Below are 26,528 nucleotides of genomic sequence, written 5' to 3'. Positions count from 1 at the left end.
AGCTCACTGCAACCTCTGCCTCCCAGGTTCATGCCATTCTCCTGCCTCAGCCTCCCAAATAGCTGGGACTACAGGCGCCCGCTACCACGCCAGGCTAATTTTTTGTATTTTTAGTAGAGACGGGGTTTTACCATGGTCTTGACCTCCGGATCTCATGATCCACCTGCCTCAGCCTCCCAAAGTGCTGGGATTACAGGCATGAGCCACCACGCCCAGCCTTCATTCTTCCATTTAGCAAGTATTTACTAAGCACCAGGCATCACCTCAATCCCACCATTGGTTGCTCTCACTAGACCGAGCCGTCAGAGGTGGGGAAGGGGAGCTGTTATTTTACTTGACACTAGGTTTCCCCACTCTCACCCCCACTGGCTATCCTATGGGTGTAGGAGGCACTAAATAATGACCAGTGAATCCATGAATAAATGGGTGAACAGGCAGATCAACCTCAGATAATCCAGCAGGGTGTGGCTGATTTATAAGTCCGCAGAAGCTCATTACTGAGTCTGGTCCTTCTGTATGTTACATCTTACTAAATAGTCGAGAATCCTTGTAATATAAAAATCTGCATGTATATATGCCTATGTCAGGATATACACTGTAACTGTTCTACGCCGTAAGATATAAGGGGGTAATGCAAGAATCAGATTAAACATGGAGCCCTGCTCTGAATGAAGCCTCTGACTCCACAGCCTGGCACCTGTGGCCAACGGTGATCTTCAATTAAAGCCTAAGACTCTACTTGAAGCAATGCATAACATCCTGAACCAAATCTTCCATCGGTCTTAGGTTGGCTTTGAAAAAAATAAGTTGGCAATTGCATTGGATTCCAAATTCCAACGGACAAGTTTGCGACCTGGAGGCTTATCTTAAAAACTAGAACTCGCTGGGCACGGTGGCTCACGCCTGTAATCCCAACACTTTGGGAGGCCGAGGTGGGCAAATCACCTGAGGTTGGGAGTTCGAGACCAACCTGACCAACATGGAGAAACCCCGTCTCTACTAAAAATACAAAATTAGTTGGGCGTGGTGGTGTATGCCTGTAATCCCAGCTACTCAGGAGGCTGAGGCAGGAGAATCACTTGAACCCGGGAGGCAGAGGTTGTGGTGAGCCGAGATCCTGCCACTGCACTTCAGCCTGGGCAACAAGAGTGAAACTCCATCTCAAAAAAAAAAAAAAAAAAAAAAAAAGGCAAAAACAAACCAAAACTAGAACTGCATCCCATGGGGGACTCACCTTCCACAGCCTCAGTTTTTCAGCTTCTCTAATATAGGACTAGGGTGTTAAATGCAGAGGAAAGGCACTTATTCCACTGTCTTTCTGCCCCAGATCCCAGGAACAGCCTGACAGCTCCTCAGAGTTTGCTTGCCTTTTGGTTTTAACAGGAGCCTTGGAAATCTTTTCTGAAAGCCATGTCCCAGTTCTCTTCTCACTCATGCTCTGCTGTCATGCCTCTTTCTATATTGAGTCCCTATTTCCCCACCCTTCCAAGATTGCTTCCAATTAGGAGCAACAGCTAAACTCTTACCGCTGAAACATCTGTGAAGCATGTTCATACACACGAGCCATACAAGAAAGACAAATCAGAAAGTGTCCCCATTTCTGGAGAGGTTCAGAAAAGCTCGTGTGACTCTCCAAGACCACAAAGGAGGAAACCAAGGCCCAGAGAAGTGGCTCCTCCATGACACAGCTTGAGAGCTGTGCAGCTGGACAGTGGGCAGAGGGCCTTAGACCCAGGGTTCAGTGTTCTTCCCGATACCAGGCAAACTACTATCATCCTATTCCAGCCCATTCATCCCTTTCATTTCCATCCATCCAACTGGTAGCCACTAGCACCAATCTAGGAGCTAAGCAGGGAACTGCTGGGCTTAAACTAAGAGACCTGGAAGCAAGAAAAATGTCTACCTTCTCCAGCTACAGCACAGATTAGGACAAATTCCACTCCAACAAATCATGGTTATGTTCTCATTCCTCCTGTTCTGAACCCATAAATCATTATTTCTTGGCCCATATTCGTACTTCCACCATCCACAGCCCCCTCATGCCACCAGAGGCTCCTTTCTACTCTACAATATAATACAATAACTCTCACAAGAGAGTGTGTTCTCCAATTTTGTGTCTTCTTGGAGCAGAGCAGCAAACTAGAAGTAACGCTGGATATCACTCCTGGAGGAGCAGGCTCAGTTTGCTTAATAAATCATAGCTTTTCCTCTCCATGCAAACAATCATCTGGATAACTGTTACCACTGGGTCTGGCTGAATACTATTGCTGCATTTTTAAATTATAGGGATCTTTTCTGAGGCCTATGGGCATGACATGCAAAACAGTGTGGCCTGCTTTTAGGTGTGCCCCCAGGGGGAGACTGGTCAAGTCAAGCTGTGCAATTTTAGAAAAACAGCCTTTCGATGACTAACGCCTGTAATCAAAACACTTTGGGAGGCCGAGGCAGGTGGATCACGAGGTGAAGAGATCAAGACCATCCTGGCCAACATGGTGAAACCCCCTCTCTACTAAAAAACAAAAATTAGCTAGGTGTGATGGCCTGCACCTGTAGTCCCAGTTACTCAGGAGGCTGAGCCAGGAGAGTCACTTGAACCTGGGAGGCGGAGGTTGCAGTGAGCTAAGATCCCGCCACTGCACTCCAGCCTGGTGACAGAGTGAGACAGACAGAAGGAAGGAAGGAAGGAGGGAAGGAAGGAAGGGAGGGAGGGACGAAGGGAGGGAGGAAGGAAAGGAAAGAAAAAGAAAGCCTTTCTCTGAGTTTTACTTTACTCATTGGTAAAATCGAACTGTCTCTGCTTCAACTACTTTGCAAGGCTCTGCTAAGAAGTAAGTGAATACAAAACAACATGAAATCACTTTGATACTAGTAGTAGCAATAACAGATAACACTTAAACTAGCATAACAGATAACATTTTTTAAGTACTTATGGGCATTTGCTAAACTAAGCCCTTTATACTCAAAAGCTCAGTTAATCTTCACAATGGTCCTTGGATGTGTGTACTATGATTTTCATCATTTTGAAGGTGAGTAAATGGAGGCTTGAGGAGATTAAGTAACTTGCTGAAGGTCATAAGACTGATAAAGGTTGGAGCCTGAATGATTAACTAATTCCTAACTCTACTGTAGTGTAAAGTCTGGGACTAACACAGTTCACTTCCCATCAGCATTTACTGAGCCTTGGCCTGGGCTGTGCCAAGCACTGTGTTCTGCCCTGCTGGGGACAACAGTACACTTTGGGCTCTGCCCTAGAAAAGGCCACTGCATGGGGAGAGAGAATACAGGTCCATCAGCCTGTGTGTCCAGGGCAGGCTCTGCGTTCGGCACCACTCTATGTCCTGGGCAGGCTCATGGATGTGCAAGTAAGTGGTTTCTTAATCTAGATTCCCACCCAGGACATGACACTGACGGAGAATGAGATCAAGACGGAGACAGTTTAGCCAGATCAGTTCGCAAACGGGACAGTTGTCCCGGAAGTAGAAAAGTGCAAGAGCAGACACAGAAGCTGAGTGAGGAATGGTGAGAGGACCTAGAAACATCTGGTGTGAGTGCTGGAAGGCCCTCAGCAGAGCTGTTGGCTGGGCTGCATAATGATAACCAGGTTTCCGGGTAGAAATTCTGGGTGTGTGAACCAGGAATGACATGGCTCATGCCAGCGTGTGAGCAAACTGAGCAGGGAAGCTCAAAGGGTGGGTCCCCTTTGGGTGCGGTGGCACCTCCCTCTGTGGAGACCCAGGGACTCTGGAGGCCAACTCGGCTGATCTGAAAGTAAGAATGAGAAGAAGTTTGGGCAGGAAGCGCATGCACTTGTTAGACTGGGAAAGCTGTTCTCACTTTTAACCTCTCTCTCTGAAAGGGGCTGAACACACGGGATCCCTCATAATGAAGTGCCTTTCTGAATTTGAAGGCTAACCACTGAGGTCTGGCTGCTTTGCTGGAAGAGCTATTATCATCAACAATAGCAACCATGGGTTGAATACGGACAATGAGGCCAATAGCATGCAAAGCATCTCATGTGCATGATTTCATTCAAGCTTCACAGCAGTCCTCTGGGGCTGGTAGTTTTACCCCCATTTCACAGATGTGGAAATTAAGATTCTGAAAGAGTATAATTTGCCCAGGGCCACACAGCTAGAAATTGGCAGAGATGAGACTCAAAGCCAGGTCTGTCTTGAACACAATATCCCTTTGTGCTCAAAGGGATATTGAGTTCAAATGCAGAGACGGCACCAGGATTGACATGACCTTGAAGCATACACTATCCAACCCCCTGCGCGCACCAGTTCATGACCCCCCTGTTTGCATAAAAAGCCCTCCCTGCTCCACTCTGCTCTGCTGTTAACAGCTCTTAGCACCACATGGGCTGTGAGCAGATTCAGTGGGGCCAGAACGTGAGCAGAACTGAGACAACCAACTTCTGGCTCTCTCCACCTTCAACCCCAGGGTGAGTTCCTGTACCCCAGCATCCAAACCCCTAGATCCCAGCTCCTGTTTCGCCAGCCTTGCCTGTGTGCCTCTGGAAGCCTCAGTTTCCTCATCTGTAATGTGGAAATGCTGATGATGATGGTCATGAAGAAGACAGATGAGGAAGAGCGGTTCACTTTGCCTGCTGTTCGTAAGGGACAAACACAATAATGACTCGGCCAATGGCTATGCCATCGACTGACCAGGGTCTTGGACAAGTTATCTCATCACTCAGTACCTGTGTCTACTCTTTTGGTGATGGGGATAATAGAAGTCCCCGACCTCATAGGGTTATGAGGTTATGAGAATGAATTAGAAAATTACACAGGAGCACAGAACAGTGCCTGGTACGCTTGTTGAGAAGTGGTAGCGAGTATCCTTTCTGTTATCATCATTTGAGGCACTTAGTAAAGCATGGAACACTCAGAAAACATCAGCTGTGATTAGGATCATGCAGTGAAAAGGTCCACAGGCAACCTGTGCCATCTTCGGGGATCTATCTTAGGACTAAATTAGAGATGGCCAACAGCCTGGACACCAGGTTCCTAGAACAAAGTTTGTAACATAGGTTGGGGAAATCTAAGAGGCCCCACAGTGAGGGTCCAGAAGGATCCAGTGAGCAGGGTGCTAAGGGGGCCAGGAGCAAGAGACACACAGGAGAAGAGTACAGGGAGGTATCTGGGGCCTTATTGCTTCTGCAGACTCCATGCACTGAGCCTCTGAAACTGGGGCCCGTCAACAAGATCCACCCAATCAGGGCTGTACAGCGGCTTCTGATTCTCATCAAAGGTGGAGGGTTTCTGTCTTTAGGGAATAGGAGTGCTCCTCCTTGTTGAGCTCCTACTATGTGCCAGGCACTATTCCAAAATTTAATTTTGCAACCTGAGCATGAGTCAAATTCTAGACCCATTTTCCAGAATCTGCAATCACCTGCCCAAAGTCACCAGGCTACTCTGGAAGACACCTGAATGCACATGACCATCTGCTGCTCTCTGGCTGCCCCAATCCCATGCTCCCTTGCAGCAGATGACATGAATGAACCACGTTTACACTGCAGCGGTGGGGGTGGATCCATTCCAGTGACCCTCTGACAACGGCGTTCTAAAATTCTACACTCGACAGTGGGATGTAGGGGTGTAGGCAGATGAGGGGCTGAAGGCTGGAGAGTGAGAACTATGAATCAAAGGAGATGGCCCCTTTCCAAAGGGGCTGAGGATGTCAAAAAGGCTAGGACCGCACTGACTGCCCATGACCAGGTCAGCATGAGTGAGCGAGGGTGCGTTCTCCTGGGCCACCACCTCCTCCTCCTCTCCACACCTGCTACTGCCAGTCTGATTCAGACTGGAGAAACTTTAACTGAATACCTACTTTCCTCCCAAGTGCTGGTCCAGCCATCTACTTGGGGTTTTTTTTCTTTTCTTTTCTTTTTCTTTTTCTTTCTTTTTTTTTTTTTTTTTTTTTTTTTTGAGTTGGAGTCTTGCTCTGTCGCCAGGGCGGAGTGCAGTGGCACCATCTCGGCTCACTGCAACCTCCGCCTCCTGGATTCAAGCGATTCTCATGCCTCAGCCACCTGAGCACCTGGAATTACAGGCACACACCACCATATTCAGTCATATTTTTGTATTTTTAGTAGAGGTGGGGTTTCACCATGTTGGCCAGGATGGTCTCGATCTCCTGACCTCGTGATCTGCCAGTCACAGCCTCCCAAAGTGCTGGGATTACAGGTGTGAGCCACTACGCCCGGCCTGTTTTTTTTTAAAATCTCAACTCTCACCCAGGAAGATGAGTTGGTGTCACCCCCAGAGCACAAGGGGTGACACTAAGCTCGGATGTGGAAGTCACTTGCCCCAGATCTCACCACTGATCAACAGCGGGCCTGGTGACTCCAGAGCCTGTCTTCTCCCCCTGGCCTGGGCCTCCTGGACAGGAGACAGCCCCTTGGCCTTGCTCTTGGGTGGACTGAATTTGCTTTCAGAGGAGTGAGATGCTGGCAGGCTGTACAGCTGTCCTCTAGGCCAGAATGTATTATTCTGTCTGCTCAGAGTTGCGTTCCTTTCTCGGATCTGGGAGGAATTGTGAAACAGGGACCTGTTTGCCTTGTATACAACCTCAGCTAATGAAGGCTGTATAGCTATGTACTTTTGAACAATATTTTTAGGATGAAGAAAAAAAAGAAGGGAGAGAGAAAAAGAAGGAACGAAAACAGGAAGGAAGAGAAGGGAGAATGAAAACTATTAGCCATGGAAACCTTGGACCCAAGGACATGGCTGACATCATATAAAGTCTGTCCCTGGCAAATGTGACCCAGAGTGCCACCACTAACTGTCCCATTTATAGCCCTTTGAAATATGGTGTGGTGGAGGGGGGACATTTTGTTCTTTTGGCCTCTTAGATGATAAAACTAAGTGGAGGGAAGTGGGAGGGAGGTTGGCAGCGGTGCTATTAATGCAGGCAGGGAGACCAGATACACTGGGTCTCGAGCCTTTTACGATGTGCATGCGTGTGTTAGAAGGAAACATTGTGACATAGTGGAAAGGGGTACGTGACAACCCCCCAACTTGACCCTCCCAACCTGGGGGACCTTCAGGCAATGGCCAACTTCAGCGAGCCTGCCTTCTCAGCTGTAAAACACTGATGGCACTAGTGAGCTCAAAGCCTGATTAGACAGCGAATGGGTCTAGAATGACCAGTATGTGGTATTTCCTGGGCAGAACCTCAGGAAGAAAAAGAGGGAAGGCAGATGCCAGAATTCACAAAAGACAATACAAGCTTGCTCACAGGGAGGTCTAAAGGGAGAGAGGAGACTGTGCAGTGTAAACACAGTGGAAATCATCTAGCCAACCAAGGCCTGGCACAATGGGGTCCTCATAGGATACCTGGTACCCACGGTCCAGGCTGCTCTTCCTGCCTGTTCTAGTGCAGGAGGGCACAGGAGCATGTTCTCTGGGGCATCCTGAGCAGCCCGAGATGAGAGGAGAACTGAGAGGTAATATAGGCCTTGGCAGTATCGCCCCATGGGCTGGCCTCCCATCCAGGTTCTGCCTAATGATGGGCTGAGCCGTCGCACCAGCTAGGCCCCGTCTGAGCTGTCTTCTCAGCTGTAAAATAAAGAGGCCAGGGTCTGACTCACACCTGTAATCCCAGCACTTTGGGAGGCCGAGGCAGGTGGATTACGAGGTCAGGAGTTTGAGACGAGCCTGACCAACATGGTGAAACTCCGTCTCTACTAAAAATACAAAACTTAGCCGGGTGTGGTGGGGCATGCCTGTAATCCCAGCTACTCAGGAGGCTGAGGCAGGAAAATCACTTGAACCCAGAAGGTGGAGGTTGTAATGAGCTCAGGAGGCTGAGGCAGGAGAATCGCTTGAACCCGGGAGGCAGAGGTTGCAGTGAGCTGAGATTGTGCCACTGCACTCCAGCCTGGGCAACAGAGTGAGACTTTGCCTTAAAAAAAAAAAAAAAAAAAAAAAAAGAGGCTAGGGTCTTGAGGTCCCTCTCATGGCTAAAATCTTAGGTATGTCTCTTCTGCCTCTGATGTCCTACAATGATACCCTAGCTTCAGAGCCCAACTTTGCCATCCTTAAATTCAGATAGCTCCTGAGAGCACCACTCTGCCACCTGCTCTAGGAAGCTCTCTTTGGTTGGAAGCTTTGAATGAGAAAGAGCCTTTTAAACCACAAAGCTGCCCAGAGGTCAAACGCCACTGTGTGAGGCAGAGAGCTCCCTACCACAGGGAGTGATCAAGCAGGTACAGGATAACCACCAGGGAGAGTCTCAGTGAGGAAAACCGCTGCTCGAGGGAAGTGGAACAAGAATGTAATTGATGATGATGATACGTTGCCCACAACATATCTTTAACAAGGACTCTTCTGAGCACCGTCCAAGTGTTAACTCATTGAATGTTTATTTACTACCTCCTGGGAGGTAGGTACTATTATTATCCAGATTTTATGGATGAGGAAAGGGAAGTACAGGGAGGTTCAGCAACTTGCTGAAGGACACACAGTTAGGCAGTGGCAGAGCTAATACATTTATTGAGTAAATCAAGGAATCAATGAATGACTCAGTAGATTGAGGAAGGCTGAACAAGGTCACTGCTAAGGCTCTTTGCAAATGCTAAGATTTTATAATTCTTTGACACTATTAAAGTGTGCAACCTCTGTAACTAATTATTCAACCAACATACCATACCCCCACCCTCCCACAAATAATGGTGACTAAAGTTAATGACACCATGGCTCAGAGAAAAAGAGAAAACCTCCTTTATTCCATCCGGGGCAGGTTCCTGACAATACAGAAATATTCTGATATTCAAAACTGTCTCCACAGCCAGTATATTTTTTTTCTCCTTATTTGGATTTCTGACATTGCATAAATATCAGTTTAATGCATAAAATCCCATACCGCAGGTCTTCCAATAATGCCATTTCATTCAACATCATTTCATTATAACATTGATGAGAAGAAGATGGATTCCTGGCCGGGACCACTGTGTATGTGGAGTTTGCAAGTTTTCTCCATGTCCTCGTAGGTCTTCTCCAGGTACTCCGGTTTCCCACACCCCAAAAAGCCGTGCATGTCAGGTGAACTGATGTCTTTATATGGTCCCAGGGCGAGAGAGTGTGGTTTTGTGTGTGTGTGTATGTGCACGTCCTAAGCCACTGGGACAGGCTGTGGCCACCTGCGATGCTGTTTGGGGCCTTCATTTAGAAGTTTGGTGATGTTTTTATGAACAGAAATACACCAGAGAAACTGAACTCTGGTTTATATCAATTACCCTATGGTGAAATCAGGTTTTTGATGTCGTTTCCCTTAAACTCACGATTTCCAAGGACCTATCAATGTCATTAAGTGAGGACTTACTGTGGTCCAAGGATCATGTTTGCTGAGCTCAGTTTGTTCCAGGTCACAGGGAGAAACAGAAAAATAGCAGCAGGCCTTCGGTTGGAACCAATTCTTCAACGCATTCTGAAAGGTGTGTTTTCCATTTGAAGCTTCTATCAGGCGGTGAAAGAAAGAACAATGGTACTGTCTGCCTAATCTCTCCCTTTCATTTTAATTTTCTTTTTTTGCCAAAAGACTGAATTTTAAAACGTAAGATTATGTTTTAGAAACAACCAGTAATACACTTCACAAAGACATTCCTGTTCGTGGCAGCTAATATGTTTCCTGAGCAACGGTCTTTATTCATCAAACTCTCCACCAGGTGGTAGGATTAACAGCGTTTTCAAGTAAGAAGAACGACAACAAACCTTTCTCTCCATTGTGAAGATGTTATTAAAAGGGAATTTTCCAAGGTTGCAACAGCGACGCTGACCATTCCTTTTACGTGAAGCAGGCTGCCTCCAAGAGGCTCCCATCTAGCTAAGTGATTGCAAACTTTACACTCAGCCTTCCTGCTCAGTCCTTTCTCCAACCCCCCAGTAGGCTCAAAGTGGCTCACTGCCTCCCTCAATCCCCAAGCACCTTGGGGCTCTTGGAATTCACTCTATACCGACAAGCCACAAAGATGAGTTCTTGCAAGCAGCCATGCAAGGACAGACGTGGAGCAGTTAAAAGGATACAAAAGTACAGATAGGAGGAATAGGTTCTAGTGTTCTGTGGCACTGCAGGGTGGCTACAGTTAACAAGAATTTATAGTATATTTTCAAATAGCTAGAAGAAAGGATTTTGAACGTTTCCAACACAAATGATGAACGTGTGAGGTGATGGATATGCAAATTACCTTGATTTGATCACTCTACATTGCATGTATGGAAACTCACTACGTACCCCATAAATATGTACAATTACTAGATGCCAGTTTTATTAAAAAAACACACACACTGAAATACCATCACTCCCATCAGCATGACAACTTACAACAGAAAAAATATTTGCATTTCATGTTTATTATCTATTGCTGTGTAATAAATTATGACAAATTTAACAGCTTACAGGAAAAAAAAGCCAGTCTGTAACAGGCTAAATAAACCCACGGACCCACCCCAGTGATGGTGAATCGGGGAGAAGACTCAGAGCCTCAGCCTTTGGGAGAATGAAGCTGCTGGTGTGAGACCTGGAAAGCACTAGGTGGAGAAAAGTCAGGAACTCCTGCCCAAAAGGATATTACAGGGCATAGGTTCATGGTCACCATGTTCATGTGACACACGTGGTCACAGCACATCTCATGGGCTGGGCTAGGGGCCAGGCAGCTGGTGTGACCAGTTTCCTATCTGAACCTTAGAGAAGCTGCCCTTCCCTTCCAGGGTCCCCACTGAGCCAGGGATATAGGATGACCTGGGAATTACATTGCATGGGGCCTGAGGCCTCAGGCTTCGGAAAGAAATGGTGCGCTTATAAATCCTGGTTCTGCCACTTTCTAGCTAAGTGACCTCTGTTAAGTGACTTAACCTCTCTAAACGTTGGTTTCCACACCTATAAACTGGGATTAGGGAAAAGTGGAAACATACACTTTACAGAGAGTCACTGTAAAGACTAGGCTCCCATATCAAACGAGTGAGAAACTCTAATGAAGTAAAGTAGGCAATCCAGCCCAGCCCAGGTGGAGGGCAGACAGCACCCAGACAGCCTGTCACGTAGAATGCATAAACTCTTAAAGTTTTCTAGAAAATACAATCAATTGAAATTATTTTCTGTGAAGCCTTACTCAAGGTTTGCCCAGAGCCATCTTTTTGCTTGCTGCCAGTTAATCAGTTTGCCCCAAAAAATATGCAAGCAAGATACCCTGTCACCAAACTGTCTGCAGGATTTTCCTCCCCTCTGGCCTCTGTTGCTTGACTTTGATTCCAACTCCTTAGAAGCTGATTTCCACCTCTGCAAGAACAGGATTTACGTGCAAAATAACTAAATAATGAGCAGACCACCCAACTACATGTCTCTGAGTGCCGTGAATTCCTTGAGCTTTCTGGAGGTTCCACTGAGACACACGTACCTGGGTCTCACCATCAGAACCCTCCACTGCCTTCCCTGTCTCACAGGTAGCAACTGAGCTCTCTGACTTCCTAATGCTAAAGCTGGTTCTTGGCCAAATGAGCTTCTGGTGCCGGTTCACTCCTATTTCACATGAACTGTAAATGGTGGTTGCAGTGGTTGTGTTATGTTAGATTGTTGTGATGATAATTTGGGCTCCATCAGCTGACTCTAGGATCTAATGAGGATGTAGAGACTTAGATTTATGTTGTTTTTGCCACTGTTCTTACGCTCAGTCAAGGAGGGAGCACGGGGGTGAGGTGGAGGCTGTAAGGTACTGGGGTGCCGGGAATGAAGCGAGGTAGCTCTACCAGGGCTGGAGGCCTAGATCTGCCATTTCCCAGACACTCGAGCAGATGTTGATCAAGTCACCTCACTGCGCTGTGTACCCCTCTACAGTTCAGAGTGGGAAGGGTGATTGATGGAGACTCTAAAGGCATAAACTAAGGACGAGTGTGATAGAACTGCACGGTTGGTGAAGGTCTGGGCTTATTCCTTCCCCAAGAGTGATCCACAGTGGCATATACCTGTAGTCCCAGCTACTCAGGAGGCTGAGGTGGGAGCTCAGCAGGCGGAAGTTGCAGTGAGCCAAGATCACATACTGCACTCCAGCTTGGGCAACAGAGCGAGACCCTGTCTCCAAAAATAAAAATAAAAAAAAGAAAGACCCACCAAGTATAAATGATAATTTCAGACACACAGATCTGGAGGCAGGGCCCCATGTGACATTTGCCAGTAAGTCACTTCTCCCCTCTGAATCCACATCTTTTTTTTTTTTTTTTTTTTTTTGAGACACAGTCTCATTCTGTCACCAGGTTGGAGTGTAGTGGCAGGATCTTGGCTCACTGCAACCTCCACCTCTGGGGTTCAAGTGATTCTCCTAACTCAGCCTCCCAAGTAGCTGGCACTACAGGCACACACCACCATGCCCAGCTAATTTTTGTACTTTTAGTAGAGACGGGGTTTCACCATGTTGGCCAGGGTGGTCTTGATCTCTTGATCTCGTGATCTGGCCACCTTGGCCTCCCGAAGGGCTGGGATTACAGGCATGAGCTACCGGGCCTGGCCTGAATCCACATCTTTATCTACAAAATCAGGAAGACCCTCAGAAGAGCTGAACTGAGGGCCAACTCGGGTCAGGGCTGTAGATGCTGGTGTCTGTGAAGGTCGCTGGGTTGGTTCAGGTGTTTGAGCTCTTGACCACTGAGAGTTCTTTGCCCTTGTTAGGGCTCCAGTGCATTAAAGGCAGGGAAGGAGAATAGAATCGTTTAATACTTGGCCAAATCCAGAGGATTTTTTTTGGGCTCCAGTCTAGTCTTCTAAGGATCTAACAAAAGGGATTTTTTGTTGTTGTTTTTTTCTTTTTTTTTCCCCACCGGGCCTTTTATTTCCAAAAAGGTAAATGCCCAATTAGATAGATTTTTGTTTTTTATGTGGAATTGTTTTAGGCTTTTTGAGCTTGAAACAATATTTTGGAGTCATTCCACCCTCTCAGCTAGAGAAAGTAGCTGGTTTGCTTTGGTTGGGGTTTACTGGTTGGGTTTTTCTCAAGAGCTCTCTGCTAAGTAAATATGCATGAAGGGACTTTTTAGCTACTCTGGTGTTTTAGTTCACTGTGGATTCAAATGGATTTTTTTTAATGTAGCAAAATCTATTACAGTGCTATCTATTGGGTTTGATCTTTTCTTTTTTTAATGTAGCTAATGAAATCCAGAGAAAGTACTTTATTTGCACACTGTAATGTGTACTTTCCAAAAGTCATCTGTAACCCTCTTTTTAATTCTGCCAAACACTTTGGAGCTAATGTTCTTTTCTTCTCAGCTTTTCTGAATTATTGCAAGTAATTTTTAAGTCATATTTTATACTCCCTTAAGGGCTATAGAATCATACATGATTAGATAGGCTTTGTTTAATAAAAATTATAGAAGGCCATTGTTTCGGATTAAGTTTCTGCACTAGGCCCCAACAGGGCACACTGAAAATCAAAATAGAGTTACCCACGCTAAAGTTCCAGGTCCCTAAACCCAAACTGAGGGGGGATAGGTAGTCAAAAACGGAACCATATCCTCGAGATGTGGCAACCATGGCACAGCAACCTCAGGGTCAACATGAGAAGCCACAGCATTCACACTATAGCCCAGTTTATTCAAGCCAAGTTAGCTCCAGTAAGGAATTTCCCCCGTAAGAGGATGCACATTTTGATTTTACCTGTCCTCAGACTGAATATTTGCTCATTATAATAGCAAAAAACACACCCCTGGTTGGAGATTTCAGATGTTAATGAGACATGTGACATATGAGCAAGCATGTACGGCTGCCGCACACGTGCACCCCGAGGACCACCCAGAACATGCGTACTAGTAGCACCTCTTCCCGCCTCCTTGTGAATAACCGCATAAGGCTCTCATCAAGGGAGTCTCCCCAGTAAGTCAATCCTGCCCCGTCCTCGCGAACAGCCCACCCTGAATCCTCAGTCAGAGTGTACTGTCTGTTCTGCATGTCACTTTCAGAATACCCTGCCTCTTTTGCAATAGACGGCTCCATGCTGCATCTCCTTTGCCGTGTGTCTCTTGTTTAATTTCTTTTAAACTAAGGAGACAAGAACTGAGGTTTTACAACAGCCATCGACAAAACTAAGTTGTCATCTCACTTCCTGAGAAATCAGGAGACAGTCAATTTCCCAAATAGGCGGGATTAAACTGTCAACTGGTATGATCATGAAGTTCCCTCAGCTCTAATCCTTCTGCAGCCTAAAGTAACCGGATGTTAACTAATCAGTTATTTTTCTAGCGTTCTCTCTAAATGTAATGAATACACACTTTGTTGCTTCTGGTTTCTTCAGTCCTGTTTATAAAGCCAACCTCCTCTGCTCAGCTCACTGGAAAACTTACTCTGTTTTGTGGAACAAAGTGTTGCTCAATTCTAGAATCACAATAAAGCCAATTTAGGTCTTTAAATTTCTTGTCATTCTGTCCTTTGGCACTTTCATGTGTTTTAAAGAGAAAATACACACACACACACACACACACACACACAGAGTCAGAAGAAATGATCCAAACATCGTCAGAATAATTGGAAGAAAGAAACTTTTAACCTACAAATATTCAAATCATATTATGTGAATGCTGAATAGGTTAAAAGGCCATGTTGGAGTACCACTCACCCCCACACCACCCTGTCTAAATCTTGACCTTCTCAGGAATCAAAACTAACATTTGTTGAGAGACCTTTACTGAATAAACCTGTTTAGTTTTCACATCAACTGTACAAAGTGTGACCTCATGACAGAAGAGGAAGCTGAGACATAGAAAAGGTCAGTAATTCGATCATGAAGTAATAAACCTCTGATTGAAACCCAGGCAAACCTTAACACTTAAACTATTATGCTTCTTATTAAGATGCTACTGATAACAATTTAAAGGTCTTCACAATGTCTTACAACGGATGTTCTTACTTTACTAGGGCTGATAAGATACAATGTGTTAAAATGTGGGCTCCCACCAGCTGTGTGACCTTAGGCAAGGGGGTTACCTTCCAGTTCCTGGGCATCCTACCTGCCAACTGGTAATCTTGTGACTACCCCCTCTCCACCCCCGGCTGTTGCAGATTCAAATGAGATGACAGCTCTGTATGTGTGTGTGTGTGTGTGTGTGTGTCTCCTCAATCTGCCCTCCAGGCCTGCTCCTAATCCACCTCCACCTTGTCCTGACCTGTGGGGCTCCATCAAGGAGCTCCCTGCCTTTGGCCGTTGGGTAGGCTCAGATCTTGGTGCCACAGAATTGCACAGGGCAGGCCAGAGGAGAGCAAGGTTGCAGGGTTGGTCTGCCTGGCTCCTGTCCTGCCAAGTTGAGGAGGGGGCCTGTGGTCTCTCTCTTCCAGAGGCTTCTGGCAACTACTGCGATGCTCTCCTGGTTCCCCTAGCCCATTCCCCACCATGCCACTTCTCCTGGGGGTGGTAACTGGGCCCAGGTGCTAGAGCATCCCTTGCTGACTTCTCTGAACCAGGGCACCATCTCTGTAGGCACACCTTTATTCAGACCCTCCATTCAATGCTTCCTGCCGAACCCCAGAATGATAAGATGTTCAAAATACTTGGCACTACTGGGTATACATTAAACTATGAAAAGTAGATGCTGCTAAAATTCTTATCAACAAGGCAGGTTCCTGTGCTTCATTTTGTGGGGTCCTCCTAACTCTCCTGTAATAGAGGGAGTGGGAATTTATACTACCATCTCTCAGCTGAGGAAACAGAGGGTCAAAGAGGTTAAACAATGTGCCCAAGGTCCCCAGCCTGGAGCAGATGGGACAGGGCCAGGGCCCAGGAGTTCTGTGTCCTTGGCCAGCAGTTTCCCTGCAGGAATTCCCCTGACTCTTTGGAAAACACCTCAACTGCAGAGCCCTCTCTAACAGTTGTCCCAGGTGGGAACCACAATAGCATCCACTGCAGGTGCCTTGAACTTTGACACAAGTCCCATCCCTGCTGGCCAGCCAGGCCACACAGGAAGGGCTCCCGCCAGGTGGCCAGGGTTCATGATGCTGGGCACCTCAACCACCTTATGCTACCCCCCACCTCCCTCGTGTGTCCCTGCTTCTGGTAACAGTGCTTTGGGTGGCTTCTTAGGCCAGGGCTCTGGCTAACGAGTAATTCTGTGTCCTGCCCTAGGGACAAAGAAGCCAGAAGTTTGACATAACCCATAGGAACGAGAGGAGTGTGCTGCCCCAACACAGTCATTAGGCCTTGCTGCTTCCAGGCGGATCATTCACAAACCATCTTACCTTAAAATCAGCCTCCTCCTACTTCAAAAGTGCTTTTCCAGGCGTTTTCCAGAACTTCCTGCCTTCAGTCAACTCCTCCATTTCCCACAGGCTCTGTCCTGAGGAGTGCCCCATGCGATCACTTTCTCTTATACATAGACTTAATGCAACTGGAGTCAGGGAGGCTCTGGGACTCCTGCACACACAACTCTCCCACAAGAATCCTCTCCCTTAATCCTCCTGGCGTCCCCTGCATCCCCTGCATTGCAGGGGGCGATCACCCACATGCACCTCAAACCTGGCTCACGGAAACGCAGGGACTTGCTCCAGCTCACCCAGCCAGCCTGGATAGTAGCGTCCCCCTGAAAACCTGGGCGCTTTCTCCTACCTGCCACCCGCCATGCCATTTAAACTCACCCTCCCAAATCAGCTATGAAAATCTGAGATAAAGTACACGGACGAGCATTAAAAATAAAGCACTAAGTTCTTTTTTTTTTTTTTTTTTTTTTTAAGGCAAATGCAAAGCAGCCACTCTCTGTTTTATACACGGGCATTCCAACACTTGGAGGCTCTCGTGGTGTAGAAACTTGCAGCCTGGCTGCGAGGCAACAATTCCTCCCACACAAACCAACCAGAGATCAGGACCTACGGAGGGAAAAGAGGCCAAAGCATTGAACCTCTAAAATTCCCAATTCCCTTACCTCTTCAGAACCATGTGGAACAGGATTACAGCCAATCTGCTATTTATTTTACTTTATTATTATTATTATTTTGCACACACAGGGTACATGACGCTTTGATATTGAATGTATTTAAGAAGATACCTTTGCTCTTTTGCAGTCTGACTCATCCATCTCTAGAACACCCTTCTGTGGGTCCCTCAAAGTGGAGGGACCCTTTCCCTTCTCCGTTCCCATTTTGCTTAGCACCTGTGTATTTCTACATGCAGCCTGACTGGGTATGTCCTTGTCCCCCTCCCCAGGGCACTGTGATCTCTGGGACAGCAAGGAACAAGGACCGAGTATTCTTTCCTCTCTGTATCTCAGCATTTTGCATGGTGCTCCTGGAAGGTAATAAGTTCCCAGTAAATGTTGGCTCAAATGAAATCAAAACCCAACCACCACCAATAACAAGACCAAATAAACAATAAAACCCCAGATTTTACAGTTCATTGACTTCCCCTCTGAGCCTCAATATTTTTGCATTAAAGCAAAAGGGTTGACCAAAGCGATTTCTAAGGTCATGTTCAGCTTGTAGATGGGAAGCAAAACAGGCGCTGGTGAGATTACTGGGGTTCTTTCTGCAATATGCACCAATTTGGGAGCCCCCACAAATGGCACCCTGGCTCTGTCAGGTTTCAGACCTCAGAGTCTGAAACTTCTGAGACTCCTTTCAAAAATCTAGTGTTGAGAACTGCTAGAAAATGACTTTGCCAAGGGGGTGTGGGCTCTGAATGGTCCTGGCCATTCTTTGAGAAGGGAGATGCCCTTGGCATGGGGTAGTAGACAGTCCAGCTGCCCCAAGCCAGGGCTGTCTGTGATACCAGGAGGGTTTTGAGGGTGATGCTGGCTGAAGCAAACATAAATGAGGTGGTGGCTGTCTTCACAAAGAGAAGCTTTTAATGGACCCACAGTGACGGGCAGCAGAACTCTAAAGCTTCGTTTTTTTGGGGTTTTTTTGGTTTTTTTTTGAGATGGAGTCTCGCTCTGTTGCCCAGGCTGGAGTGCCATGGCACGATCTCGGCTCACTGCAATCTCCACCTCCCGGGTTCAAACGATTCTCCTGCCTCAGCCTCCTGAGTAGCTGGGACTACAGGCACCCACCACTATGCCTGGCTAATTTTTGTATTTTTATTAGAGGCAGGGTTTCATCATGTTGGCCAGCTGGTCTCAAACTTCTGATCTCAAATGATCCATCCACCTCGGCCTCTCAAAGTGCTGGGATTACAGGCATGAGCCAGTGCGCCCAGCCAAGCCTCTCATTTTGAGAGTGAAACTAAGACCCAGACCCGAGTTGCAAAGTAACTCAGCGCTGCCACTGGAACTCAAATGCAGGCTCTCACGGGGCCCCAGTCTGGGCTCCTGTGACCAAATTAGAGCAGAAGAGAGCTCTCAGCTCCTCAGGTGTGCCAGCAGGGATGCTGAAGTTTCCACACAGGCTACACAGCTGAACGAAACTGCATGTAAGTCTTATTCTAGAATTCTTTGTGACCGGGCCACCTCTTCCATCGGCCTGTGGAGTGTGTGCACACAGGCATGCAGAACTCACTGGAAAGCTTTACAAGATGACTGGTGGATTTTATTTTTTGCTTTCCTGGTTGCTTTTTGTGATGTAGGAGGGGCCTAGAGTGAGAGTTAATGTTTAGATCCCTGGCCAAAGCTCTACCCAAATATAAACCCTTTGAGTCAGCAACCTTCTACACAGGAACTGACTCAAGCAAGGTTAACTGATCAGAAGGCTCAGAGTCACACATGGGAGAGGGCTCCTCCTTGGGCAATGTCAACTGCCTGCCTTTGGGTGGTGTCCTGGCTTGGGGGCTGCTTGGTGGGGAGGGGAGACAGAGATCTACCTCAGCCCCAAAGACCCAGGACCCAGAAGGACTCCTTCCTGTCAAGCTCACAGACGACTTCATCCCCATAAGAAAGGCTTCCAGATCAGTGACAGCCAATTCTGTGAGTGCCACCAGGGAAGTGGGGCAGCACAGCCCTGTCCATAGTCATCAGGAAGGCTGCTCAGAAGGCAGTTTCCGCCTGCTGTTGCAGAGCTTCGAGGAACAGACTCCATACCCCCTAAGAAACCCTCTGCCATCACTTCTAGCAACACTTCCTGTTTTTCTCTCTCACCCTGGGTGGGGTGCTGTGGCCTCCCAGCCAGGGAGGTAGGCGACCAAGGCCCTGCTCAAGCCCAGGCCCTGGCCTTGCCCAATCGCACCCCAAACAGCAAATGCCGATCCAGAAAAATGCAGGGAAGGCAAATTTCACGGTTTGTGGGATTTTGAAAAGGCAGGAGAAGGAGCACTCTATTCATTCTTTATTTAGCAAAAAGCGTACGATGGAACTTTTTCCCCTAGACCTGAAGTCAAGGTATACACATACACACATATAGAGTATGAACTACCTATATATACACACATTCACTTAATTACATGTATTATAGCCACACGCTGTCTATTCTGCAGAACGTATTTTGGAGAATGTATTATTGGCCTCATTTTGCAGATATGGAAACTGAGACGCCGAGAGGTTAAGTCTGGTGACCAAAGTAAGAGAGACTGGAGACCAGAAGAGACCGCATGCTGTACCCAGACATTTGCAGAGGCGGGGGGGCACGGAGTGGTAAACTCTGTCAGTCATTTCAGCCAATCATGGGATTTCAGAAAACAGCCGGCAGGGGTCCTAATGTTTGGGGCAGGAAGGGGAGGTGGGGGAAGGCACTGTGAGGGACTCCAGCACTGGGCGCCCCTTCCCCACCGCAGAGACAAGCGGCAGTTTCCACAGCAGCCGGCAGGGGGCAGTGCACCTTGCCTTTTCGAAGCCTCCGGGCGCTTGGGCAGCACCCGGGAAAGAAAACCAGGAGGCTCCGCCCGCAGCTTCTAGGAACAGGCAAGTTGAGCCCCGCACGTAGTAGGTGCTCCAGGCACGTCTAGAAGCCCAAAGGGCTTGACAGATACATTTGAACTCCATTTTAGAGACTGGAAGGGAAGAAGGGGGCGTCCCGGCCCCTGCCAGCACCTTCCACCTTGGGGCCTTGTCAGTGAACACAGTGTTAGCACCTACGACGTGCCAGGCGCCCTGGCGACTACTGGAAAACCAGGCTCCCCTCTCACCCCGTTTTCCTCGTTGGCGAGTCGGCCTCGCCTCCTCCTCCTATCTCTTCCTCTCACCACACACACCCAGCCGCAGAGCGGGGGTGGGCGCTCGCTGTCTCCCTGGAGAACCAGCTCGTCGCAAACTTGCGGGGCTTGGGGACCCGCGAGGGGGAGAAGTCGGGAGAGGCCAGGGGTGCCCGGAAACAATCACGAGAAAGCCGGGCGAATGCCTGATGCAGGGACGCGGCGAGCCAGTCACTGCCCCCAGGGTCACGGCTGTCTCCCTCTGCGGGACTCGCCCGGCCCACGGGACGCAGTGACCTGCCCAACCCCCACCCCCTTGCGCGCTTCTGGGCGCGCACGTGTCCCCTAGCGGAACGCACCACCGAGCCCCGCTCGTGGTACGGCCGGCGAGGACCCTCGCGTAGGAGGGAGGAGCGAGTCGGAGCTCCAGACAACGAGCAAAGCCAGACGATACCCACACGCTTCCTGGGAGACCTGGCTGCAAGGCCAGGCTAAGGCGCGCTCCGGAGTCTCTGTGCTAAGCCGCGCTCCGGAGTCTCTGTGCTAAGCCGGGGCGCAAGCTCAACTCCCATCTCAAGTTCAGCCGCGCTTCCTCCCGCAAGGTCACGCTTAAACACTCGCGCAGAGAAAGGAGGAGCGGAAAGTTGCGCCACCGTCCCCATTTCAAACTAACTGTACCCTGACCAGGGCGCCTCGCCCCAGTGTCACCGCTGTCCGTCCCCGCGCGCTCCCAGAAGGGGTGGCCCTGCCCCCACGCAGGTCACATACACGACAGACACAGGCAAGTTGCTAACTTTTGTCATATTATTTCTCGGGAGCTGCGGCGCCTCAGGGGGTTGGGGCGGATTCGGAGTTTCGAGTTTGCCACTAACACTACTTGGGCCGTGCTCCCCTTGGCCCACCCGCGTCCCCCACTGTCCGCCACGCCGCGTTCAGCTCTCTTGTCCCGGGTGCCAACTTCACCCCCAGATCCGGAGCAGTGTGCGCTGAAGGCGTCCGCGGGGCGCTACCCCCCTCCCAGGTCTTCGCCTGCTCGCAGCGGATTGGGGGACTCGATCCGGATACTGTCCCACGGCCGCTCCTCCAGACACTGGCGGCCTCCGCGGTGTCCCAGCCTGTGACCCCAAATCCGCTCGAGAGCGCCTGAGCCCGGCCACCCAGCGAGATCTCCTCCCACGGGCGGCCCCAGCGGGGGAGATTCCAGCCCGGTGCCGGGTGCAATGTCACTGGGGTTGCTTTCGGGAATCGCTGCCCGGGACTTGGCGTAGGTTCCCCGCAGAGCTCCAGGCAGCTCCTCCAGTGTCGGCCAAAGACCCCTAAGCCCGAACCTCCACCCCGACCTTCTTCCGCTCCCAAAGCCCCGGGTGGTCGCCGCGGCTAAGGAAGGAGTCTCACTATGAATCCTAGGGTCTTCAGTCCCAGCTCCGCAGTCACACCCTCCTAGTCCCCTCCCCATCCCTTCAGTTCCCGGGTCCAGACAATCAACCCTCCACTCCGAGAATCCACAGGAAACTGCCCGAGCCCCAACTCCGGCGGACGCAGCCCCCGCGCACCCCGAGCAGGGTTCGCCTCCGCGCGCGCACTCACCACGGCTGGAGACACGCTGGAGTTTCCGGGATTTGGGCATGAGGGGGTTCGGAGGAGAATAAAGGGGTGTGGGTGTCCCAGACACTCGCCCCCTTCCCAGCTCACATCGTCTCTTCCTTCTTTCTCCGCTCCTCTTCTTCCTCCTCCTCCTCCTCCCTCCGGTCTAGGGCTCTTTGTCTTTGCAAAGTGTCGAAACTGTCTGGCATAGTGGGTTCCGCCGGCGGAGGCTGGAGCCGGGGAAGCGAGGAGGCGGGGTGAGGGTGGGAGAGGGCTCGGGAACACCTTCCCCCGGGTGTAACGGGAGTGAAAGGCGGGGCGACCAAGGAGGGGCCGCCTTTCCAGGCCGGCCGGGGCCGGGAGCCAGGGCGCTCCAGAGCCCAGTCAGCGCCTCCCCTACGCGCGGCCCTCCCCTTCCTCCGCCCAGTGCCCGCCCCTCCCGACCCGGAGCCTCTGTTCGGCCCCGCCCCGCCCCCCCCCCCCTTCCCCGGCTCGGCTTTCCCCTAGCTCCGGGCTTCCTGCAAGCCGAATTTAGCTCTGCCAAGCCACGTGGACCGCAGCGGGCTCGGGAGAGGCCGAGCCTGGGAGACGCCGGAGGCGGCGGCGGCGGCGCGGGGACCTGATCGGCGCCCCGAGAGGAGCCCCCCGCTCCCCGACGCCGCCCTCAAGCTGGCGGGGCTAAGGAAGAGCGCCCGGGCGGGCCGGGAGCCACTGGGGTCCGTTTCAGGAAGAAGACGGGCACTCACCGAGAGGATGGCAGTGCCCAGAAGAATTCGAGTCGGGGGCACGGTGGGGAGAAGGGGCCGATCCCCTGCTGGCGACCGGGCAGAGCCACCCATTTCCTCTAAGGGCGCGGGACTCGAGGTGGGATTTAGGGAGGGGGAAGGGAGGAGCGTGGGCTGGAGGACTTTTGCGGCCAGAACCTCGTTCAGAGCCACAGAGCCGGGCGCTGCGGCCGGCCCTGGTCCCGGCCCCGACCTGCCACCGCTTTTTCCTTCCAGATGCGGAGGCTGCGGCTGGGGCTTGGGGTTTGCGGATTAAGCTTGCAGTTATTTAGCCCTCCCTTTTTTACAGGGAAGCGGGGGCGGTGGAGACTTATTTTGCTGAATGGCAGAGTGCAGGGCTTTCATGCTAAATGCTGTACACAAGTCATGTAAATCTGGTTTTACGGTTCTTAGCCGCTTACTGAGACTACCTCTTTCGCAACTTTTCGGAGGAATGTTAGAGGAAAGAGGCACAGTTGGCACAGTTTGGCTTTAGGGTCATTGCATCCTTCCAGCGCCCCTTGCTCCAGCTGGAGAGTGATCAGCCTTTTGCATTGGAAGGGGAGAGTCCCTCGGCCTTCGTTTCATCAGAGGGCTGCTGTAGTACAGGGATTCAGGCCAGGGCCCGCATGGCCAGACTTCTTGGGTCAAATCCTGCACTGCCACTCAACGGATGTGTGAGCTTGGGCTAGTGACTGAACCTCCCAGCCTAGGTGGCTCTGTGCCTCGGTGTCTTCATCTGTGAGAAGCGACCTAAGAAGTGTCTGTCTGATAAAGCTGTTGTGATCAGTTAGTGAATTCGTACACATAGAACCTTTGGAACTGTCTTTGACATGTAGTAAGTCAACCGTGTAGATGGTGGGTTTCTCCAGTGCCAGGTCCCCGCCCATGGCAGGAAGATGACCTGCCCTAGAGGATGGGGGCTAGGGTGTTTGGGAAGACTTCAGGGACTTGGGAGAGAAAAGGAGAAATATTCAGGGATGAGAAAAGTAGAAGAGAAACCAGCTTTTAAAAGGAGGAGGAGAGAGAATGAGAAAAATAACTACTAGAAAGGAAAGGAAAAGATGAATAGCCTTTTAGGAGATTCTGGACCTGCTCTGAGACCTCTTGCCTGACGCCCTTGGTTTTTGATAGAGTGCTAGAGAAGGGGTGAGCCCTTCTGTCTGCCTGGACACATCCTGTGGGCTTTTCTCTTGCCGAAACTCGGGTCAAGGTGTTCACTGCATCTACAAACTGCTTGTATGCATGGGAGGAGGGGAGCAGAGAGTTCTACTTGCATCAGCTACTGTCCCCTCCAGCAGCAGCGTCTTCCAGCAAGGAAGAGCTTCTAACGTGCACCAGACTTTTAGCTTTGGCTGGGAATATCATCTGGGCCAATAAAGAGTTTTTGGATGAAATAACAAAAGTGTTGTTTATTGTATAGATCAAATAATGTATGGGAACATATTTGAAAAATAGAAAATGCTATACTTATATTAGTCTACACTAGTATATCCTAGTAGATTCTATGGAAAAAAGATCAGATTTGGCAAGTAAGGAGCCCCAGGTCATCCAGCTGTTTCACTTTGCAGCCAAGAACCAAAAGCAGCTCAGTTTTAGCTGAGTTCTTACTGTACGTATTATATGGGCAATACTGGCAGTGCAGTAGTTTTGTTTATACCAGCATCACCACAAACACATGAGTAATGCATTGAGCTGATGTTCTGGTCACTAGGCACAGGAGTTTTTCAGCTACATTCGTGTATTGTGAGACCACTGTCTTATATGCATGTGGTCCATCATTGACCGAAATGTCATCCAATGCATGACTATATATATGAATAGTGTAGATTGTATGGGTTCTGCCAAATAGTTCTGCTAACTCAAATGCCCACCAACATTCTCAGGGTTGGAGGGAGGCTTCAGGACCATGTCTTGGAAGTTCTCCTGGATGACTCTATAGTGAGATGGAAATTCCTTATTAATTGACATTATGGTGAAACACATATAAATCACCACCTTATTTGAATAAAAGGTTGTACATCAGATGCATCTTTAGCCGATCTCTGAAGGGTTAACCTGGGCAAGGCCTTTTCTGAAAGCCCCACTTTCTTTCTGTTATGTTTCTTCCCAGGTAACAGGGACAGCCTCTCCCTCTCCTTTTTTTTTTTGAGTTGTGACATTCCATGCAAGTAGCACTCTTAACATCCCCTTTTAAGACCCCTTCCAGGGGTTGCATGTCAGAAGTGTGTGCATGCATTTCTCTTTGTCACCCTGAGTGTATCTCCCATCACATCCTGCCAGAGAACAAGGAGTCACAGTCATTACTGGGAGTGTCTGCACAGCGGGTCCCTGGGGAGCCCTGACATTGATTTACTGCATGCTGCCACCTCCTACCTTTTTGGAGCACCAGCAAAGCTCTCAGTAATGATGGTTAAGGAAATTGATTTCATCCTTTCCCTACCCCCCTTTCTTGGCACAGCAGAGTGGAAAGATCCTAATGGGTTCTGATCCCATTTGGGTGATTGTGCAGAAAAGAAAAGGGCTGCCTCACTTGTGAGAGATGAGTTCAGAGGTGCGGGCACAGCACATGGTGTTTTGTGTTTCAGACAGTGTTTTCCTTAGGGCTCTTGGGACTGTGAGGAACTCACTCAGGTTTCCTTAGAAAAAAAGAGTTTTAATGTAAAGATGTGCCGAATGAAGCTGAAAACAAGCTGGAAGGAGAGAGAGCCCATCTCTGTGTCTCTGTCTCCCTCCTGGCCCCACCACTGCCCGCCCTCCCCCTCTCTGCTCTGTTCTCTCTCTGCCCACAGGCTTTCTCTGTTAAATCCTGGGGTCTGTTCTAAAGTTTTCTGCATGTTTATGGCCCCAGCCTTTCTGCATCCTGGCAATTGTGGAAACAATCTTTTCAGCTTCACTTCCCACTGTGGTTCCACCAGGTGTTTTAGTTTTTCCAGGAGAGGAATCTAACTGACAGGCCTCATCTACAGAGTCATGAATCACCAATCCAACACTGAATGGACTGCGCAGGCAGCCTGAGCCCACCTCATGAATGACTATCCAGAAGGACAGTCCTCCAGGAGATGTTGCATTAGAGGGAATGTAGGAGACATGGTCCTGACTCTGAGAATCTTGGCAGACATTTGAGGTAGCAAAACTATTTGGCAGAACCCAGCTACATTTTTCACATGTACAGTTGTGCATTGCATAATGACGTTTTGGTCAACAAAGGAATGCACATATGACGGTGGTCCCCTGTGATGGCACCGATAAATTCCTGTCACCTAGTGGTGTAGCTGGCATAACGTCAACTCATCGCATTACTCATGTGTTTGTGGTGATGGTGGTATAAACAAACTTACTGCACTGCCAGTATGGCGAGCATAATATGTACAGTACATAATACTTGATAATGATAATAAACAGCTATGTTACAGGCTTATATATTTACTGTGCTATACTTTCAATCATTTTAGAGTGTGCTGCTTCTGCTTATAAAAACCAGAGTTTACTGTAAAACAGTATTCTGTGTCATACCGGCAGTAGCCTTATTCATCTCATTTTTTCCTGATTGCATCATTTTCTCTTGTGCTTGATTTAATCTCATGCTGTTTTGTTCCTCATGGTCCCTAAGCATACAGAATCTATGGCTAATGTTGCCAAAGAGAAGCCACATTAAGTGATTGTATTAGTCCATTGTCACACTGCTAAGAAGGACATGCTTGAGACTGGGTAGTTTACAAAGGAAAGAGGTTTAATAGACTCAGAGTTCAGCATGGCTTGGGAGGCCTCAGGAAACTTACAATCACCACCGATGGGGAAGCAAACACATCCTTCTTCACAAGGCAGCAGGAGAGAAAAGAATGAGTGCCCGGTGAAGGGAGAAGTCCCTTATAAAACCAGATCTCATGAGAACTCACTATCATGAGAACAGGATGGAGGAAACTGCCCCTATGATTCAATTATCTCCACCTTGTCCTTCCCGTGACACATGGGGATTATGGGAACTAGCAATTCAAGATGAGATTTGGGTGGGGACACAACCAAACCATATCAGTGATTGAGCTGGAAATGAAATTAAAAGTGATTAAAGACCACGGAGGTGGAAAATTGGTGATGGTTATTGCTCGCCAGGCAGGTAGGTCGCATTCCATCGTAGCTACAATCTTGGAGAAGAA

General features: G+C 49.0%; 2 protein-coding genes across 11 annotated transcripts in view; one reads left to right on the top strand and one right to left on the bottom strand.

Annotated features, from left to right (window-relative positions):
• Positions 1 to 21,968, bottom strand: part of LOC105492840 (ST3 beta-galactoside alpha-2,3-sialyltransferase 1) — a 115,628-nt gene extending 93,660 nt beyond the window's left edge. For all 10 annotated transcript variants that reach the window (XR_011606719.1, XM_071067797.1, XM_071067800.1 and 7 more), the window contains exon 1: positions 21,611 to 21,968. The gene's annotated coding sequence lies outside the window, so the exon portion shown is untranslated. The remainder of the gene's footprint in view (positions 1 to 21,610) is intronic.
• LOC139355573 (uncharacterized) lies at positions 21,244 to 25,766 on the top strand. The gene is made up of 5 exons (XM_071067413.1): positions 21,244 to 21,287; positions 21,488 to 21,656; positions 21,778 to 21,864; positions 22,115 to 22,471; positions 22,887 to 25,766. Exons 1-5 carry the CDS (start codon positions 21,244 to 21,246, stop codon positions 23,061 to 23,063), a joined length of 834 nt encoding a protein of 277 aa, XP_070923514.1. The 3' UTR covers positions 23,064 to 25,766.
• The last annotated feature ends 762 nt before the right edge of the window (positions 25,767 to 26,528 follow it).

Source organism: Macaca nemestrina, chromosome 8 (genome assembly GCF_043159975.1).
Source record: "Macaca nemestrina isolate mMacNem1 chromosome 8, mMacNem.hap1, whole genome shotgun sequence".
NCBI classification, from domain to species: domain Eukaryota; kingdom Metazoa; phylum Chordata; class Mammalia; order Primates; family Cercopithecidae; genus Macaca; species Macaca nemestrina.
Note: the sequence above shows the minus strand (reverse complement) of the source record. Positions and strands in the feature narration are given on the sequence as shown.

Coding starts and splice junctions, on each gene's coding strand:
- LOC139355573 (XM_071067413.1), top strand. CDS start 21,244: ATGTCACTGGGGTTGCTTTCGGGAATCGCTGCCCGGGACTTGGC. Junction 21,288..21,487: donor ATCGCTGCCCGGGACTTGGC/GTAGGTTCCCCG, acceptor CCATCCCTTCAG/TTCCCGGGTCCAGACAATCA. Junction 21,865..22,114: donor CGGGGAAGCGAGGAGGCGGG/GTGAGGGTGGGA, acceptor GCTTTCCCCTAG/CTCCGGGCTTCCTGCAAGCC.